Raw genomic sequence first — 19,864 nt, 5'->3', positions numbered from 1 at the left:
AATCTGCACCCTCAATTTGGGAACTAGCGAGTTCATTACTTTAATATATTGCAACTCCGTTGAAGAGATAGTTCCATTACATGACTTAAGCTAATCAGTTAGTTTATTTTTAGTCTCATTAGTATGGCCCCTATTAACACTTTTAATACCATTCTCCTGAAAGAACTTAAAGGATTTTTCAATATATTCACATTTAGTAACCACAGTCAATGAATTACCCTTATCTGCTTTAACATTAATAGCACTGTTTTCACCTAACGTCTTGTTAATGCGTTCTACTACCTTTACATCATTTTTTATTCAACCATTAGTCGTATTAGACTCCCTACCAATCACTTTATCAGCTGCAATAGCAATTTTATTCTGATCAACTTTCGAAATCTTGATTGTGTCCATTGCAAATTCTATGGGAGGTAAAGTATTTTTAATAGCTTACCTACCAATCTTTTACTAATAATATACTTTGCCCCTTTCTGTAACAGCAATTCTTCCTGTCGGTCAAACAAATATATACAGTTCGTAAACTTATTTCTTGTCATAAAACAGTCACATAGCTTACCTGATTTCCCAATATAATGAAGTGTGTAAATACTATTGTTTTGTAAACATCACATAATCACTGCATACAAGTTAGTATAAGTTTACATAGTGGTGAGAGATCTCCATGTGAATGTGTCTGAAGCACAATGACACACTGTTTACATGGTGCTGCATACAATCATAAAGAAATCAAATCATTAGGATACATCATGATTCACCAAATAGAAGAAATTTGAGCACGAGATAGGAACCAAACAAAGGGCAATAAATTGCTAAGACTCCTGACAAAATACATCTTGAGAGCTAAAGCATGGATGCACAACTCATGCTCCCTCACCCGCCTCCACCCCCTATGCTCTCTCTCTCTCTCTCTCTCTCTCTCTCTCTCTCTCTCTCTCTCTCTCTCTCTCTCTGTATTTTCAATTGATTCACTACTGAAATAATATACAGAGTGTTACAAAAAGGTATGACCAAACTTTCAGGAAACATTCCTCACACACAAATAAAGAAAAGATGTTATGTGAACATGGGTCCAGAAACGCTTAATTTCCATGTTAGAACTAATTTTAGTTCCATCAGTATGTACTGTACTTCCTCGATTCACCACCAGTTGGCCCAATTGAAGGAAGGTAATGTTGACCTCGGTGTTTGTGTTGACATGCGACTCATTGCTCTACAGTACTAGCATCAAGCACATCAATATGTAGCATCAACAGGTTAGTATTCATCACGAATGTGGTTTTGCAGTCAGTGCAATGTTTTACAAATGCGAAGTTGGCAGATGCCCATTTGATGTATGGATTAGCATGGGGCAATAGCCGTGGCACAGTACATTTGTATTGAGACAGATTTCCAGAACGAAGGTGTCCCGACAGGAAGACGTTCGAAGCAATTGGTCGGCGTCTAAGGGAGCACGGAACATTCCAGCCTATGACTCGTGACTGGGGAAGACCTAGATGAGACAATTCCTCGTGCAGTTGACGATAACCCTAATGTCAGCGTCAGAGAAGTTGCTGCTGTACAACGTAACATTGACCATGTCACTGTATGGAAAGTGCTACGAGAGAACCAGTTGTTTCCATACCATGTACAGCATGTGCAGGCACTATCAGCAGCCGATTGGCCTCCACGGGTACATTTCTGCGAATGGTTCATCCAACAATGTGTCAATCCTCATTTTAGTGCAAATGTTCTCTTTACGAATGAGGCTTCATTCCAACATGATCAAATTGTAAATTTTCACAATCAACATGTGTGGACTAACGAGAATCCGCATGCAATTGTGCAATCACGTCATCAACACAGATTTTCTGTGAACGTTTGGGCAGGCATTGTTGGTGATGTCTTGATTGGGCCCCATGTTCTTCCACCTATGCTCAATGGAACACATTATCATGATTTCATACGGGATACTCTACCTGTGCTGCTAGAACATGTGCCTTTACAAGTATGACACAACATGTGGTTCATGCACAATGGAGCTCCTGCACATTTCAGTCGAAGTGTTCATATGCTTCTCAACAACAAATTTGGTGACCGATGTATTGGTAGAGGCGGACCAATTCCATGGCCTCCATGCTCTCCTGACCTCAACCCTCTTGACTTTCATTTATGGGGGCATTTGAAAGCTCTTGTCTACGCAACCCCGGTATCAAATGTAGAGACTCTTCGTGCTCGTATTGTGGATGGCTGATACAATACACCATTCTCCAGGGCTGCATCAGCGCATCAGGGATTCCATGCGACGGAGGGTGGATGGATGTATCCTCGCTAACGGAGGACATTTTAAACATTTCCTGCAACAAAGTGTTTGAAGTCATGCTGGTACGTTCTGTTGCTGTGTGTTTCCATTCCATGATTAATGTGATTTGAAGAGAAATAATAAAATGAGCTCTAACATGGAAAGTAAGTGTTTCCGGACACATGTCCACATAACATATTTTCTTCCTTTGTGTGTGAGGAATATTTTCTGAAAGTTTGGGCGTACCTTTTTGTAACACCCTGTATTTATGTGAGTTTTCAGTTAATTTTCTTTCAGTGTGTTGGATCTCTAGTGCCTTTACTTTACATGAAGCACATTGGTTTCCAGTCAGTGTTAATAATTTGAAAGTGGTCATTTACAGTTCTCTCCCAGATTTTGACACTACAGATCAGAAACTCCTTTGTAATATCTGTAACCGTGTCAAACCACTTGTTATAGAAAGTACTAGTGTACTTTCCATCCATAAATCTGGAGTTTACACTGCATTTCAAGGTTTTACTGATGAGTTCTGTGAGGCAGATGCCATAGTCTATTCTGAGTAGAACCACAATCAGGCAGGTATTTGACTAGGCCTGGGGCCTTACTGCTCTTCATTTTAGATATAATTTCTTGAGTGGTAATTTCATTTAAGAGTCATTGGTACTTCATGAAATTATTTCAGTGGGAATTCTTCTATAAATAATTCTTTGTGATACTTGTACTATGTGTACATGTACTGTGGTGACAAAAGTCATCAGATACCTCTTAATATCATGTCGGACCACCTCCTACTTGTCATAGTGCAGCAACACTACATGGTGTGGGATCAACAAGTCATTGAAAGTCTCCTGCAGAAATATTAAGCCCTGCTGCCTCTATAGCTGTCCTTAATTGCAAAAGTGTTGCCAGTGCATGAACTGACCTCACCATTATGTCCCATAAATGTTCAGTAGGGTGATCTGGGTGGTCAGATCAAATTGTCCAGACTGCTTTTCAAATCAATCGTGGACAATTTTGGCCCCTTGACGTGGCACATTGTCATCCACAAAAATTCCGTCCTTGTTTGGGAACATGACGTCCATGAATGGCTGCAAATGGTTTCCAGGTAGCTGAAGATAACCATTTCGATTCAGTGATCAGTTCAATTGGACCAAAGGACCCTATCCATTCCATGTAAACACAGTCTACACCATTATGGAGCCACCACCATACTTACACAGTTCCTTTTTGAGAGCTTGGCCCATGGCTTTGGGGCCCTGCACAACAGTTGAACACTACCATCAGCTCTTACCAACTAAAATTGAGACCCACCTGACCAGACCACAGTCTTCCAGTCATGTAGGGTCCAACCAATATGGTTAAGAGCCCAGAAGAGGCACTGCAGGCACTGTTGTGCTACTAGCAAAGGCACTCATGTCTGTCACCTACTGCTATGGCCCACTAATGCTGAATATTGCTGCACTGTCTAATGGATCCACTTTTTTGTATGTTCCACATTAATTTCACGCATTGTTTCTTGTCTGATAGCATTGACAACTCTACACAAATGCCGCTGCTCTCTGTCGTTACATGAAGACTCTCAGGTGTTGCATTGCATTGTCTGTTGTAATGCCTCAGATTTGGTATTCGCAGCACACTCTTGACGCTGTAGATCTCAGAATATTAAACTCCCTAATGATTTCTGAAATGGAATATCCCATGCCTCTAGCTCCAACTACCATTCTGCATTCAAAGACTTATTTCATATCATGTGACCATAACCATGTCAGAAACCTTTTCACATGAATCACCTGAGTACAAATTACAGCTCTATCAATGCACAGCCCTTTCATACCTTGTCTACACAATACTACTGCCATCCATACATGTTCACATTGCTACCCCATGACTTTTGTCACCTGCGTATGCCATAGTTACACCAGATGTTAATGACCACCATTCCTTATTCTTTAAGTATTTAGTATTTTTAAAATCAGTAGTATTTTGTTCTTAAGTTTAGCTATCTTGCACATATCATTACCATTAACTAAATATTGACTATTATGCAGATCTTGTTTTTCTGTCTGTGTAGTGATTTTTCTGTTCACTCTGTTCTGTTCACTGTTAGAAAAAGAATGGTCATGTTCCTGTGCCAACTTTCATGGGTGACACGGAAATGGCCTTCTTCAACTTCCGGAAGCAGACCACCTTGGCTAGGTACAGATACATTGATGATAATGGTCTGGACTCAAGGTAATGAACAACTGCTCCATGTCCTGTAACTGCTTAATCATCTGTTTTCAGTTTAAACCTCCATGGTCCTTCTTCAAATCAAGAGCCACATCCCTTGCTGTTGATCTCCACCTTACAGAGGTTCAACCCAAACTGTATTCCACATCAAAATAACGCACAATATCAACTTTGACAACTGCAACCCATTCCACATCAAATTGCCTTTTCCCTATTGTAGTAGCTGCCTCTGAGGACACAATGTATCGATGAAGGAGGCAAAGATGACTACTGTGACTTCCTCAGCATGATAGTTACAGTTGTATCACGATCAGTGGATGTGACCAATTCTGGCCATGCCACATGACTGTCAGCCTTATTTTAGATGGCCAACTCTAGCCCTGGTGATCAGTTTACTGCTCTGAGCCTAATGTAGCATGCTAACTTCACTACATCAATGGCTGCATATATATTTATTGCACTTCAGCTATAGACTCAAGTGATGGCTATCTGCTTCGACTTCCTTCAATAAAACGGGCAAGCTACGAGAGATTCGAAAGCAATTATACACTCTATAACAGCAAAATCAACACTTTGAGCAATGCCGACCCTGTCACAACTAGATTCACTCCAGCAGCAGTTGCAGAAAACAATGCAGCAAGTAATTCTTTCAACTTTTACTCCATTTAATGTAGCTACACTGGAATGTGATATTTATTGCAACACTTATCACAGATTTTGAGGCCTTCAAGGTAAATTGGCCAGAGCAGCATGGTGCAATTTTCTTGTTCTTTTGCCCTCCAGAAGTTTTGTATATTTGCATAAATTGTTCCCAGACTTGGTCCTGGTATGTTATCCTTTACAGGAACGTGACAGATCATCTACTCATTGCATTACACACATGCACGTGGTAGCCACTAGGTTAGGATTTAACTAACATGAATTACTGTCACGACAATAAAAAACTTCGGTAGTTGATTTATACGGCCTTAGCTGTCATTGTTAGCTTGTAGACACAAACTCTGCCTGCACACAATCATATGCAGACACTCTCATCTGTGAAGGGTAGGATCACTTTGTCTGCAATAGGAGTGTTCTCTCTACAGCTATTAAATCTTTTGCTCCATTGTTGGACAAAGTATTAACAGTTAAACAGGATTTAAAATTTTATTGTTTATTTTTCTATCTCAGTTGCACATTGATTTTTGTGATGTAACTAGTTTTGGTCAAAGTAGATCATCATCAGATCTATGGATGATAGTTGTGTGAGTAACCTGTCACATCATACTGTCAGCAATAGTGAAAATTTTTCAATGATTTGAAGTGTCATCCTCAACAGATCAGCATATAAAAGATCAGTTTTATGTAACCACATTAAAACTGCTGTAATGTGGGTCCTGGTGGCCCCTTTGGCAGACTGACTTTCTCACACAGCTGGTGGCCCTTTGACCCTTGCCACATTATCATCACCATCATGCCCAGTATTTCTGGATGTCACATCTTCTGTTGAATGATTCCTGTTTAACAGCATTGCGCCTACATTCCTGTTGATGTTTGAAGTTCAAGTCTCGGCCGGGCACAGAGTTTTAATCTGCCAGGAAGTTTCATACCAGCGCACACTCCGCTGCAGAGTGAAAATCTCATTCTGGAAACATCCCCCAGGCTGTGGCTAAGCCATGTCTCCGCAATATCCTTTCTTTCAGGAGTGCTAGTTCTGCAAGGTTCATAGGAGAGCTTCTGTAGAGTTTGGAAGGTAGGAGACAGATACCGGCAGAAGTAAAGCTGTGAGTACCGGGCGTGAGTCATGCTTCGGTAGCTCAGATGGTAGAGCACTTGCCCGCGAAAGGCAAAGGTCCCGAGTTCGAGTCTCAGTCGGGCACAGTTTTAATCTGCCAGGAAGTTTCATAATGGCTTGATAGTTTCTCATTCCAAAACTTGAATAATCATTCTACTAAATCTGCAGAATTATTTTCACCTGGACTTGAAGAGACATTTTTTTCAGTCTTGTTTACCTGCTTTGGACTGCCTTAACAGGTATGACATAATAATGGTCTAGCAACTTTTAGCATTTTACTTGAGAATGGCATAAATACCGAAATCTGTATAGTACAGAAGCTAAATATAGTAATACACAGTCAAATGGCAGTTAATTCTTTTAAAAAAATATTGTGTGACTGTGACCCAATACCAGTGAAAACTATTTACTAACTGTTTCTTCTTGTCTGACATGTAGCTCAATAATGCATCTAGATTTCTCATAACTAGCTGAAAATTTTCTAGAGGGGATTTGTAGACTGCTAAAATTATAAGAGAAGTATTCTACAGTGACAGCTCACAAGCACATGCTTCTAGGTTCTGATCAACAGAAAAACAATTTGTTTCAGTGTTTTTGACTTAGTGTTCGACTTTTACACGTGTTGCAACTCCTCCTCTTTCTGTGATATTTCTGCATGAAAATGATGCTACTCGGTTTGTCCCTGATATTTAAATACTCCAACCCTGTGGTTACATGACATTCAGAGAGGCACAGATCATCTAAGCATACAAGAATCTCATCTGTCTTGTTTTTTAACCCCCTGATGTTGTGATGAGACAAATTTATTTTATTTTTCTTGATACTGCTACATATATTGTTGCCCTTTTCTGCTCTAATTTCTTTCAATACTGACTGACTGTCACTGACTCTAACCTAAAAAATATCTGCCCCTTTGACTCAAGTAATCACAGGGATTTCCTGTTGTGTGCTTGTAGTGCCCATTACACTTTTCGCAAGATGCCCAGCTAATCTTTCCTTCCCCACCTATTCAGGTGCAGGCTAAGATTTGTGTATTCCTGTGAAAACTGCAGCAACAGGCATGACACAGGTATGAAACTTTGTTTCCATCACAAACAATCCACCCAGATCTTTGTTCACATGGTCAATAGCTATGATATCCCATTGCTGGTCATGTCACTGCAAAACCTCCACAAATCACACATGACTGTGTGCTGTTGCTACTCCTATTTCCTTCAGGTCACCTTTAATGTTATATTTTAAGCTGCTCGTCCTACTAAAAGTATCTTATTTTCACCACCAAAATTTCTGCACAAGGTCCATTTTCTTTCTACGTGATTTTTCTACTGACCTAGCCTTAAAGATATTTCTACAAGTCTGCTGCACTGTACTTTGCTCAAAAACTGGTTGAGGCTCTTCTCCTACTTCAGGTACCAAGTCAAACTGATTGCTAACCAGAATTTGAGATGTGATCTCTGAGGTCTTCCCCTTCTGCCAATTACTTGGCACCTCTTTCCAGCTCCCATTGTCTCTTTCCTCCTTCAGTCTACCTAATTCAAAATATGTCATCTGTAATTCCACATGAAGGGCACAAATCTTTTGCCCCTGTTCAAAGATTTTCTTGTCTGAACTACATAATACTCAACTCCATAGAAGAGCCTCATCTGATACTTTTTAGGCTACCCTGCTACATTCTCCCTAGTGAACTCCAACCCACAATCCTGCCATGTTTCTCCCATACCAATTAACCTATGACAACATCCACATTTGTCACTCATGACCCTACTCTTACAGTAAACTAAAAACCACTTCAACACACTTAAACTATTATAGAGTAATAATCAGTAAAACTAACCTTTCGGTGAACTGTTCAGCTGATTTCCAGGCAAAACCGACAGTATCAGGAAATTGTGTAACGAAATGTAATGAATTCAAAACAACACATAAAGATTAGATGGAGAGCAGACATTAACACAAGCTTGTAATCACACCACCAGTATTCACTGGACATAGTTTTTAAATAATGGAAGACACGAAACAAATGAAAACCGAGAAAATCATGATACTTATAACAACAGTATTAAACAAACACTATCCAGAAATTTTAGAAAGCACTTCAGTGCATCCAAAACAGCTTGTAATTATCTGCAACTGTTGTTGTTTATGTCTGAGCATGACCACCTGCCACAGCTTCAACTCTCAAGTATATTTGAGAATATTCAGCCATCAGTTGAGCTGGGTCTTAGCTTGGCTGTCCCAGACCCATGAACTCAGACTGTATATAACGCAAACCATCAGAAGGACCTACCACAAGCAGTCAATGGAAGAGTGTACTGCCGGTCCCAGCCAAATGGGAAACAGCAGAGCCCTGCCACAGACAGCACCCAGCAGCAGTGTCAGGTTTGATTCAGATCTTCCACCAGTGAAGCCACAAGAGAGAGCTCTAACTGCACTGCTCCAGCCACTGCAGTTCTGGGTATATCATCTATGACTTTGCAGTACTGTGGCCAATTGCCACCAGAATAGGGACTCACAGGCTTGACAGGCACCAGGCTTCTTCATCCACCAATGAGTTAACCCTCAGTGGCCTCTTCCAGGAGCAGCTGCAGCGTCTTTGGTACTGACATGCTGCTGCTTGCTCTAACACTGTCAGTTTTATACAGAGGGCTCTGGTTGCTATAATCATCAAAAAACCCTCCATGGCCTATCCTTGTGTGCTGACCTCACACTGGCCATCGATCCAGTGTCACAGCTACTGTTTCTGCTCCCAGAAAAGGCCACACAATACTCAGCAGCCATTGAAACAAACCTCCCTGAAAAAGAAAGTGAGACAGTCTCTGTCTTCACATTACCCCCTTTTCAAAAAAACTACATTATTTTGGATGTTACTGCTCTGACTGTAATGATGCACCCTAGTACTACTACACAAATGAATGTGTATACGTTGTCAACTACTTGTGCTTTGGACTTCAGCAGCCAAGGATAATTCTCTGGATTCTGTATTGTCAATACCCATGATCTTGCATCTGTTTTATGTTTTTATTGATTTATTTCAATAAACCCATAGCACCTACCCAGGTATTCATGGTAAACATGTCTGCTCCAACACCAAATCCCTCAGTTCCTATACCAATAACTTTTCTCAAGCTTTCCTCTCCTGGAACTGCCTCATAATCCCGTTTATAAACATGTCCTCACAAGAAGTTCCTCCTCTAACAAATGTAAATTCTGCTTCCATGACATTTATGCTGTTTACTGAGTACCAGTCCGCCCCGGTAGTTGAGTGGTCAGCGCGACAGACTGTCAATCCAAAGGGCCCGGGTTCGATTCCCGGCTGGGTCGGAGATCTTCTTCAGTCAGAGACTGGGTGTTGTGTTGTCCTAATCATCATCATTTCATCCCCATCGACGCGCAAATCGCCGAAGTGGCGTCAAATGGAAAGACTTGCACCAGGTGAACGGTCTACCCGACGGGAGGCCTCGTCACACGACGTAAAAAAACTGAGTACCACATGTGTAGCGAAGAGAGTGTGTACATGCATGCAAATAAGATTCCCAGGAAGTACTAATAAATAACTATTTATTACAAAATCACGAAATGAAGTCATTTATGGCAGTGTCCTCGGAGATGCAATTCCAAAAAATCTAAACACACACAAATTGTAATCTCTTTGATTTTTGTTTCACAAAAGAAACTGGAAGTCTCTGAAGTTACTAGTTCATCAGAGATAATGGACAACACTGAAATTATTCTGACGTAAGTCTGGTTGGACATCTGTCAGTGATGACAGTTACTGGGCACTATCACAAAATCAAAGTTTTACCAATGTATACCATCCCAGGAGTTCACTGTCCACTTGAGGCCGAGGCTGGTGGAGTTGATGGCTCCGGCTGAAACTGCTGGCAGCTAATTGTGCTGCTGTTGTGGTAACCCTCCTTGGTTGGTGCTGCAGTTGGAGCTGGCCACTCTGTGATTGGACAGCCCCATAGATACAGGTCTGGATGGTTGATACTTGCTCGGTGTTCTTGCGGATGTGTGATCAGCGGAAGCAAATAGTCTTGTGCATGTAGCACCACATGTGATGAAGCAAATGCCATGGATGATGAAGCTGACACTGCATATTTCTGTTGTGTTCACTTGAATCTAACTTGAAAATGGACTGGCCTGTTTTGGTTGGCCATATACGATTCTTTTCTGTCCCGCTCTTTGTATGTGGTTGCTTTCTATGTTAAAAGACGAATTGTATGTTGAAAGATAAGTTGCACATTGCAATACAGACACTTTATTTTTACCTGCAGAAAGTCGCAATGACTTTTGTTCCAAAACAACTATTGAAAGATGATTCGTGATCACTGAATTAACAAGCACAAAGTGTGCTGTCACAGTAACAGACCTGCGGGAAGCATCATCCCGTATGGCTGTAGGGCAGCACCCACGAGGGACCACGCTGCATAGAGTTGCGTAGGCACAACAGTGGTGCGAAGCAAAGTGGAATTTCCTGGCGTGTCTCACCTATTGCACTGCATTGTACTGGAAGTCAAATTGCAACCCAAACTGAAACCATACTGCTGGAGGCTGTGCCAGGCCTTACATACCCACCATGCAGAACTGTGTTTCTGTTCACATGATGTGTGTATACAGTGTTTGTTCTTCACTAGCAGTGCCACTGGTTTCTTTGTGTGTGTGCACTGCTCAGAAGCATAGCTGTTGCCTGTGGTGGAGACTGGAACAAATGACATATTAAAATGATTGTGTACAGCGCAGGGTTGTGACATGTAATGCCCGTCTTGTACGAATAGACAGTTGCTGGAGGACTGGCACTTACGGACGATGGTTAGGCAACACCACACACCAGAAACATTGGGCTGGCAGTGGAAATAGGCAGTTTATGGTGAGACCAGTGGCTGGATTTGCTACCACAACTGGAACAGCTGCGGCAACACCAGTGGAAACAACTGGGCCAGCTGCAGTGGTGGTGGCAGTAGCACCGGTGGTGACGAGAGGACCAGCCACAGCAGGGCCGGCTTTGAACATACTGACAAGACAGCTGGCATCAGAGTCAAGAGAGCTGGCAGTGTCAGGAGGATTGGCTGTAGTAGGTGTAGTGGCAAGAAGACTGACAAAGGGATGGATAACGTTGCAGACAGGCCTGATGACGACTTGAGTGCCAGCTGGAATATGGCTAGCAACTGCATAAGATTTGGCCAAGACAGGGCCGACTGTGACAGGATGTACGAGATGGCTGGCAGTGGTGTCAACAGCATGGCCAACTATACGAGGGCCATCGATCTCTGGACTAATAACAGGGCTGATGTATTGCAGACAGGCTTGGCAATGACACTAGGATTGCCCGGACAGGGATGATGCCAACTGGAGTGATGCCAAGAGGAGGGCCAGCCGTAACAGGGTCAGGGCTTCTGACAAAGAGAGAGGTGGTGTCCAATGGCACCACAGGCAAGGGCTGGGTGAGAGTGGTGCTACTGCTGCCATACGGACACAGACAGACGCATGGCATGACATCGAGTTTATAGTCATTATCCTCCTGGTGCGAGATGGGGGAAAGCTGACAACACAAATGAAAAATTGCTGCATCTGCTCTGGCAAGAAAATGAGGAATGCATTGCTTACTATTGATGCCCGAGGCCATAAAATCAAACTCCAACTCTTGATATAGAGCTCCCAGTCTTTTTCTGACTGTTAAACACACGATAAAGTGACACAGATGTGGGAATGGTGTGCCGAGACATGGTTGTAGAGGCAGATACTCGAGTGAGCTGAAGTACGCCCTGTAACAACGTCTGAATTTGCTACTCTGGTGACAGAATGATATGAGACAGACAGCTCCATCGATGGGACAGGCGTGGGATGAGGAAACTCAAACCGTAGGCGAAAATACACTGCCAGTCTTGGAACTTTAATTCTCACAGAAATACAAAAAAGGCACTAACTAGTGAAAACAGTACAGACAAAAAGCACCAATTAGAGAATTTCCTTGGAGACAACACGTGGGTGGAAGACAACCAGTGTGACACAGATACCGTCGGAAGATTTGTAGAATGTTACTAACACCACGGAATACAGATTATGTCAACACCAAAAGCATGAATAACCTATCTCATTAAAAAGACTCAACATATGAGCAAAAATAAATATGCTTGAAAATCTCTCAACCAATGAGAGAAACAAAACACTACTCCAGCAAACTAAGTTGCAGCAAGAACAATGAAACACACATGAAAACAGTCTCATGATCAGTACCCTGTATGGCAGATGGGAGAAGATCACCAAAAAACCTCACTAACAGTATGAACACAGATACCTTTATGCTTGTCACCTCAAGGCAGGTGAGGAAAGAGAAGTCAACTAGAACAACATACTGTAACACGAGTAGGCACAGAGTTGTTGCCACTTTTCTATTATATTTTTTATACAAAGTTGCTTCCTGTGTTACAAGAGTAATGTCATGTCACAAAACATACACTTTATTAACTGCAGTAATTCACAATGACATTTGTCTCCAACCACCCCCTCCCCAAAAAAAAAAAAAAAAAAAAAACCTGGATGGTCATTTGTGATCACAGGATTAACGAACACAAAGCTTACTGTCACGGCAACAGCTCCGTGGGAGTTATTCCGTATGGCTGTAGGGCGCCGTCCGTGTGGGCTGCGCCCTGCATGAAGTATCGTAGGCATAATGATGGTGCAAAGCAGAACTGAGCATCCTGGCCTATCTTAGTGATCGCCATGAACCATACCAGAACTTGAACTGGAATTCAACTGGAACATGAACTGAAACCAGCCTCCTGGAGGCTGTGCCTGATCTTATGTACCCAGCAGGCTGAAGTATGTGTCCATCCATATGATGTGCAGAAATGTCAGGCTGGAAGTGGGCATAAGTGGCCTACTGCTAACATACACTAGATTTAATCTGTGTTGTGAAGCTGGCAGGGAACATGGGCTAAGGCAGCCCACTAGTGGTGTCCATATTGCGGATAGACAGAGTTGCAGGACATAGCATTAAACCCCCCCCCCCCCCCCCCTTTTTCCCTGTATTCCTGTTGCAGTGGTTGTGTCCTCTGGTGGTGGTTCCTGAATCCCTTGATGTGAACATCCATTGGAATGGGGGCCTCCATCGTGGGTGCATCTCTGCCCTGGAGGCTGAGGTTGCTCCTGCTCCAGCAGCTAGGGGATTGATGTGGCATCTGTGGAAAAGAAAATGTGGAGGAGTTGTGAATGGTGACACCTGAGTCTGTACAAGGACAGAGTGTTTTCTGCTTATAGTCTCATTTTGTAGCTGAATCTCTACCATGGATTGGGCCAAAAGGAACACAGTCTGTGATGGAACTCACTTGTGTTTGCCCCTGTTGATCACTGTCTTTCAAACGTTCTTGTGGAGCCTAAAATAATGGGGGCAGTCTACTGGCAGTGGGTCGCTGTGGGTGACTGGTTTAACTATTGACAGGTTGATCCATTGAGGGTGACCATGGAGCTACTCAGATGAGCTGATCCATCATAAGGTTGTGAACTGATTTGAAGCAAGGAACAGTGTGAGAGCATCTTCTATATTGTAGTCTTAGTTTTGCTTGGCCATTTGTGTTTTAAAAGTGTGCAGAAACTGTTCTACCACGCTGTTAGAAGCAGGGTGGAATGGTGCTGAATACTATTTGTTTCAAGAAACCATTAGAAGTTAATGAAATAAAATTAGGGACAATTATCCATGATGATCACAACTGGTAAACACTGCATGAAGAAGATTCGAACCATAGTTTGACTAGTTTTTGCTGCACTTATGGACCACATGCTTGAGCCATATGGAAATTTGCTATATGTATTTTTGAGGATGAGCCATTGTGTACCTATGAAGGGGCCTGAAAGGTACAAATGAATTCGTGGGCATGGCTGTATAGGTGGATGCCGCTGGAAGTACTTCCTGGCTGAAGCTACTTGGTGTTGCTTGCAAGGACGGCAATTGGAGAGGGTGTGCTCAGTATCTTTATCGATATCTTGCTGAAATAAGTGATTCTTATTATTAGCATAGCTAGTTGAAATTCAAACTCATATTGAGTTGTTGGATGGGAGACGGGCTGTGTTCAGTCATTTAATTGTAAAGGTTGTCTTTCTTCACATACCATCATGTCTGTCCTTTTTGAGGTATTAGTGATGTTTCTTAAGTGTATCTATTAGATGTAAGTAACAGTGAAGAGTGAACATAAAGTTTAGTTTCAGGTTTGTGTTATTGTTGTCATCATTGTTGCTGTAGCTGTTGTTGGGACAGAAGGGAGAGGGTACAGTCTAATGTCCACATGTGACATAATGCTCCCAAATAGCATGAAGTGTGTCCTCTGAGCTTTACATCCCAATCTAACATACCAATCCCCTTCAGTAATGATATGTTCGCCTCTCTTCGTTGGACACTGTGGAGAGATTTGGGATTTACGTCATATATTGGTGGAAAGTCTGATAATCAGGAACTTTATTCCACCACCTCTCGTATCCTTGCTTGCCAAATAATGATGATAAGCCTTTTTCACTACCAGAATTTGAACCAGCTACCTCAGAGTCAAGTGTCAACACACATGCATGTATTAGGTGACATGGTGCAGTGGTAAGACAATAGACTCACATTTGGTAGGACCAAGGTCGAGCTAACCATCCAACCCCACTACGTTAAGATTTTCCTTGGTTACTCTAAATTGCTAATGGAAAATTCTGGGATGGCTCCTTTAAAAATGACATTGCCATTTCCCTTCCCCATCGCTGTTTATTTGGAGCTTGTGCTAACGACCTCATGGGCAACAAACTTCAAATCTGAATTTTCCATACTTTTTTAAAGCAACTAAGTGTAATCTTAACCCCCTCCCCCCACACACACGCATACACATGCATAATTAATTTAAAAAAAAATTCACGAATTTTAGTACTGTGGCAGATCTCTTTCAGTGTACATTTTGAATCAGAGTGAATATTTCATTTAGGGACCACTCTCTATGCAGTGAGTAAGTTATTAAACTACCCTATTAAGTTATTACACTACTGTACTATTTTTCCTAGCTGTGCTAGTCCAGCAAGATATACAGAAAGGGTTCTTTGAAATGTAAGAAGTTGTGGTATCTACCACAACATGTTAAGGCTTTGAACTAACCCATGAGGTACGCATGGGTCTAGGTAGCCTATTAAAGACAGGAAGCCAGGTTTGAGTGCAAGTCTGTTGCTCAGCTATCATGAATATTCATTTCAGTTATTTCAGTACATTGGTAATTATTATTTTTGTGACCATCTAATCATAACTCAATGAAACACCATTTTTGTGCCACAAGCATTTGGCCTTTATTCTTTGCATGCGATCTTCAGTGGCCTGGAATATGTACATATTTTTGTTCATACTATATTTTGTCTATACTATTTAGTTTACATTTAGGATGTTGTATATATAGCTTATAAACACTTGTGGCACTTTCTGTTTTTCTGTCATATTGATATAATTTGAAGCTCTACTCCTAGCCCCCCTGTGGGTTCGGGGGTAAGAATAGGCCCACGGTATTCCTGCCTGTCGTAAGAGGCGACTAAAAGGAGTCTCAAACGTTTTGGCCTTGTGAGATGGTCCCCTAACGGGTTTGACCTCCATCCTTCTAAATTTTCTGAAGAGCGAGCCGATTGGGGAAGGGCACCTTACAAGGAGCGATGTGTCCATCATGCGTTACCATCTCTAGCCAGGTTTGTCGTCATCGCTTAGCAGTCCCGCTCACCTACCATCTCTTGGGCGTGGATTTGTTCCTGGGTGCAGTTTATTGCAGTCTGCTATGCTGTGTCGCTTTATGCGCCAATGACGATATTGGACTACATCACCTGAAATCCAGCACGGTAGCCAGTCCGTTGTGGTGGGGCCGCCATGTACCCTGTTGGTTGTAGCCCCCTGACTACACAGGGATCGCTCTGCTGATGCCAGCGCCGTTAACTCCCCACGTATGCCAAGGAGTAGATGCCTATCTCCTTGGGGCATTGGGACTCCTGGTAATGGCCATCCTGCCAGGTGGTCGTTGCTGAGGCTGGGTGGCGCCCGTGGGGAGGGCCCTTGGTCGGAGTAGGTGGCATCAGGGCGGATGACCCGCAATGAAGCGTGGTACATCATCTCTTGCTGGCGGCCAGCCGCCAGCAGTCTCTAAGCGTTCCAGGGCTCAATACAACGCAACTACATATGACCCCAAATCGTTCCCCTCCCTGGTTACACCATGGGAGGAACGAAAGACTAAGGATGCCAGCGAACCATATTCGCCCCGCTACCTGGTGTGTACGAGAGCTGATGGTGAATCCTTTACATCCATGAAGCCTCAGTTCTTCGTCGAGCACTTAGAGGACAAGTTCGGGGAGGTGGAGGGCTTGTCCAAAATGCGCTCGGGCTCGGTTTTGATCAAATCGGCGTCCTCCGCCCAGTCCCGCCGGTTACTCGATTGTAACAAGCTGGGGGATGTTCCGGTTACAATCACGCCCCATAAGAGTCTTAATATGGTCCAGGGCATAATATTCCATCGGGACCTTCTATTGCAGTCCGATGACGAGCTTCGCGCCAATTTAGAGCGGCGAGGTGTTCACTTCGTCCGGCGCGTACATCATGGTCCAAGGGATAAGCAGGTTGCCACCGGTGCCTTCATCTTGGCCTTCGAGGGTGATACCGTACCTGAGAAGGTCAAGGTGATGGTCTATCGTTGTGACGTCAAGCCATATATCCCTCCACCGATGCGGTGCTTTAAGTGCTGGAAGTTCGGGCATATGTCTTCCCGCTGTACTTCCAGCCTCACATGTTGAGATTGTGGACGCCCATCACATCCCAATACTCCATGTGCTCCACCTCCCATCTGTGTAAACTGCGGAGAGCACCACTCGCCTTGCTCGCCGGACTGCAGGATCTTCCAGAAAGAGCGCAAAATCATGGAGTATAAGACCCTGGACCGCCTGACATACACTGAGGCCAGGCAGAAGTTCGAACGCCTCCATCCTGTTCGAATGACTGCCTCTTACGCCGCGGCTACTACTGTTATGGCCCCATTAGCTCTCCCTCAGACTGCCACCTCTCAGAGCCGGAATGCTACACCTGCCCCCTTGATGGTGGGGGGCACTTCACTCCCTGCTGCTCCTGCACTACCTGCCTCAGGAGCAGCAACCCCCCAACCATCGGGGACATCAGTCCCCACTTCTAAGCTGGGGAAGCCTCGAACTTCCCCGGCTCGCATAGCACGGAAAGGGTCCCTTGGGTCCCTTCCTTCCCAGGTTTCCGCTTCTGGGAAGGGTGACGTCAGCCAATGGAAGAAAAGCAGACCAGCGGCTGGTCGCAGGGCTTCCCGCTCCTCCTCCGTCCCGGAGACTGACTCTCTGGAGCCCTCCCAGCCAATGAAACCCAAGGACCAGAGAGACAAGACGAAGAAGAAGACCTCTAAGGCCAAGGACCACGCGGTGGCATCCACCCCACTGCTCCCTACAGGCTCTGCGTCCGAGGATAAGGTGGAGATCCAGGCGTCCGCTGCGGATCTGGATCTCGCCGGACCCTCAGACACCATGAAAGCAGATTGTACTGGTCCTCCATCGGTGGCAGCAGGTGACCCAGTGGCGTGATCTGCCTCCTCGGCCTCTGCACACCTTTTTCGGACATGGACAAAGCGATACTCCAGTGGAACTGCAGCACTTTTTTCCACCACCTTGCTGAGCTTTGCCAACTCATCATCAGTCACCCTTTCCTCTGCATTGCCCTACAGGAAACTTGGTTTCCGGCAATGCGGACCCCTGCCCTACGTGGGTATCGGGGTTATTACAAGAACCGGGCAGCTTATGAGAGGGTATCTGGTGGAGTCTGTGTCTACATCCTTAACTCTGTCTACAGCGAATGTGTACCTCTTCACACACCTTTAGAGGCTGTCGCTGTAAGGATGTGGACGCCTCAGCCTATTACTGTCTGCAGTTTGTATCTTCCGCCAGATGGTGATGTCTCGCGTCATGTGTTGGCTGCATTGATAGCACAACTGCCTCCTCCTTTTGTGTTACTGGGCGACTTTAACGCCCATAACCCCCTGTGGGGTAGCGCCGCGATTACTGGCCGGGGTAGAGATGTCGAGACTCTTCTCTCGCAGCTTGACCTCTGCCTCTTAAACACGGGAGAGCCGACACATTTCAGCGTAGTCCATGGCACATTTTCGGCCATCGACCTTTCTATCTGCAGCCCCGGACTTTCACCATCCATCCACTGGAGTGTCCATGATGACTTATGTGGTAGTGACCATTTCCCCATCTTTCTGTCACTACCACAGCGTCACTCTTCTGAACGCCCCTCCAGATGGGCTCTGAATAAGGCTGATTGGGGCTTGTTCTCCTCTCTCGCCACTATCGCACCTCCTCCCCCTGACACCATTGATGCGGTGGTTCAGTCGGTCACCACCGGCATCGTTTCTGCAGCAGCATCTGTGATTCCCTGTTCATCCGGGTCCCCTCGGCGGAGGACTGTGCCTTGGTGGGCGCCCGAGATCGCAGAGGCGATTAGAGATCGCCGGCGGGCTCTTCAACGCCATAAGCGGCACCCGTCCTTGGAGAACCTCATCGTTTTTAAACAGCTCCGTGCCCGTGCCCGACGCCTTATTCGCCAACGGAAGCAGGAGTGCTGGGAACGGTATGTTTCCACCATTGGCGTCCGTACCTCTGCATCGCAGGTTTGGGCTAAGATTAGGCGACTCCATGGCTATCGGCCGCCTGTCTCTGTCCCTGGCCTTTCGCTGAATGGAGGGGTGTGTACTGACTCCGACATGATTGCGGACCGGTTAGCAGCGCATTTTGCTCAGTGTTCCGCATCTACGAATTACCCACTGGCCTTCCGCTCCCGGAAAGAGCGGTTGGAAAGTTGGAGGCTTTCCCTTCACACGCGCCACGCGGAGTCGTACAATGCTCCTTTCAGCGACTGGGAATTCCAGAGTGCACTATCTGCTTGCCCTGATACGGCTCCTGGGCCAGACCGCATCCACAGCCAGATGCTGAAACACCTCTCTGTGAATTGCCAGCGACGCCTCCTAGATGTTTTCAACCGCATCTGGGTTGAGGGTGTGTTCCCGTCTCAATGGCGAGAAAGCATCGTCCTCCCCGTGTTGAAACCTGGCAAGAACCCGCTGGAGGTGGACAGCTACCGCCCCATAAGCCTCACCAACATTCTTTGCAAGTTGCTAGAACGTATGGTGAGCCAGAGGTTGAGTTGGCTCCTCGAGTCTCGAGGCCTTCTGGCTCCGTCTCAGGGTGGGTTCCGTAAAGGCCGCTCTGCCGTCGATAATCTGGTCTCCCTAGAGTCTGCCGTCCATACAGCCTTTGCACGCCGCCAACATCTGGTTGCCGTCTTCTTCGACATGCGGAAGGCGTACGATACGACTTGGCGATATCACATCCTGGCCACACTTCATGGGTGGGGTCTTAGGGGCCCTCTCCCGATTTTTATTCAGAATTTTCTGTCGTCTCGTTCCTTCCGCGTGCAAGTTGCTGCGTCCCATAGTTCCTCCCGGGTCCAGGAGAACGGGGTCCCACAGGGGTCTGTCCTCAGTGTCTCCCTGTTTTTAATTGCGATCAATGGGCTCGCT

At 44.8% G+C, this 19,864-nt stretch overlaps 1 protein-coding gene across 3 annotated transcripts in view; it reads left to right on the top strand.

The window, feature by feature from the left end:
* Positions 1-19,864, top strand: part of LOC126299467 (leucine-rich repeat-containing protein 40-like) — a 222,958-nt gene that overhangs the window by 181,511 nt on the left and 21,583 nt on the right. The window contains exon 9 of one of the 3 annotated variants that reach the window (XM_049991389.1): positions 4,389-4,557. The exons of the other annotated variants lie outside the window; for them this stretch is intronic. Within the exon in view, the coding sequence (XP_049847346.1) occupies positions 4,389-4,542 (154 nt within the window). The 3' untranslated portion in view covers positions 4,543-4,557. Of the gene's footprint in view, positions 1-4,388; positions 4,558-19,864 lie in introns of those variants that run through there. 3 annotated transcript variants of the gene reach the window in all.

Source organism: Schistocerca gregaria, chromosome X, assembly GCF_023897955.1.
Source record: "Schistocerca gregaria isolate iqSchGreg1 chromosome X, iqSchGreg1.2, whole genome shotgun sequence".
NCBI classification, from domain to species: Eukaryota; Metazoa; Arthropoda; class Insecta; order Orthoptera; family Acrididae; genus Schistocerca; species Schistocerca gregaria.
Note: the sequence above shows the minus strand (reverse complement) of the source record. Positions and strands in the feature narration are given on the sequence as shown.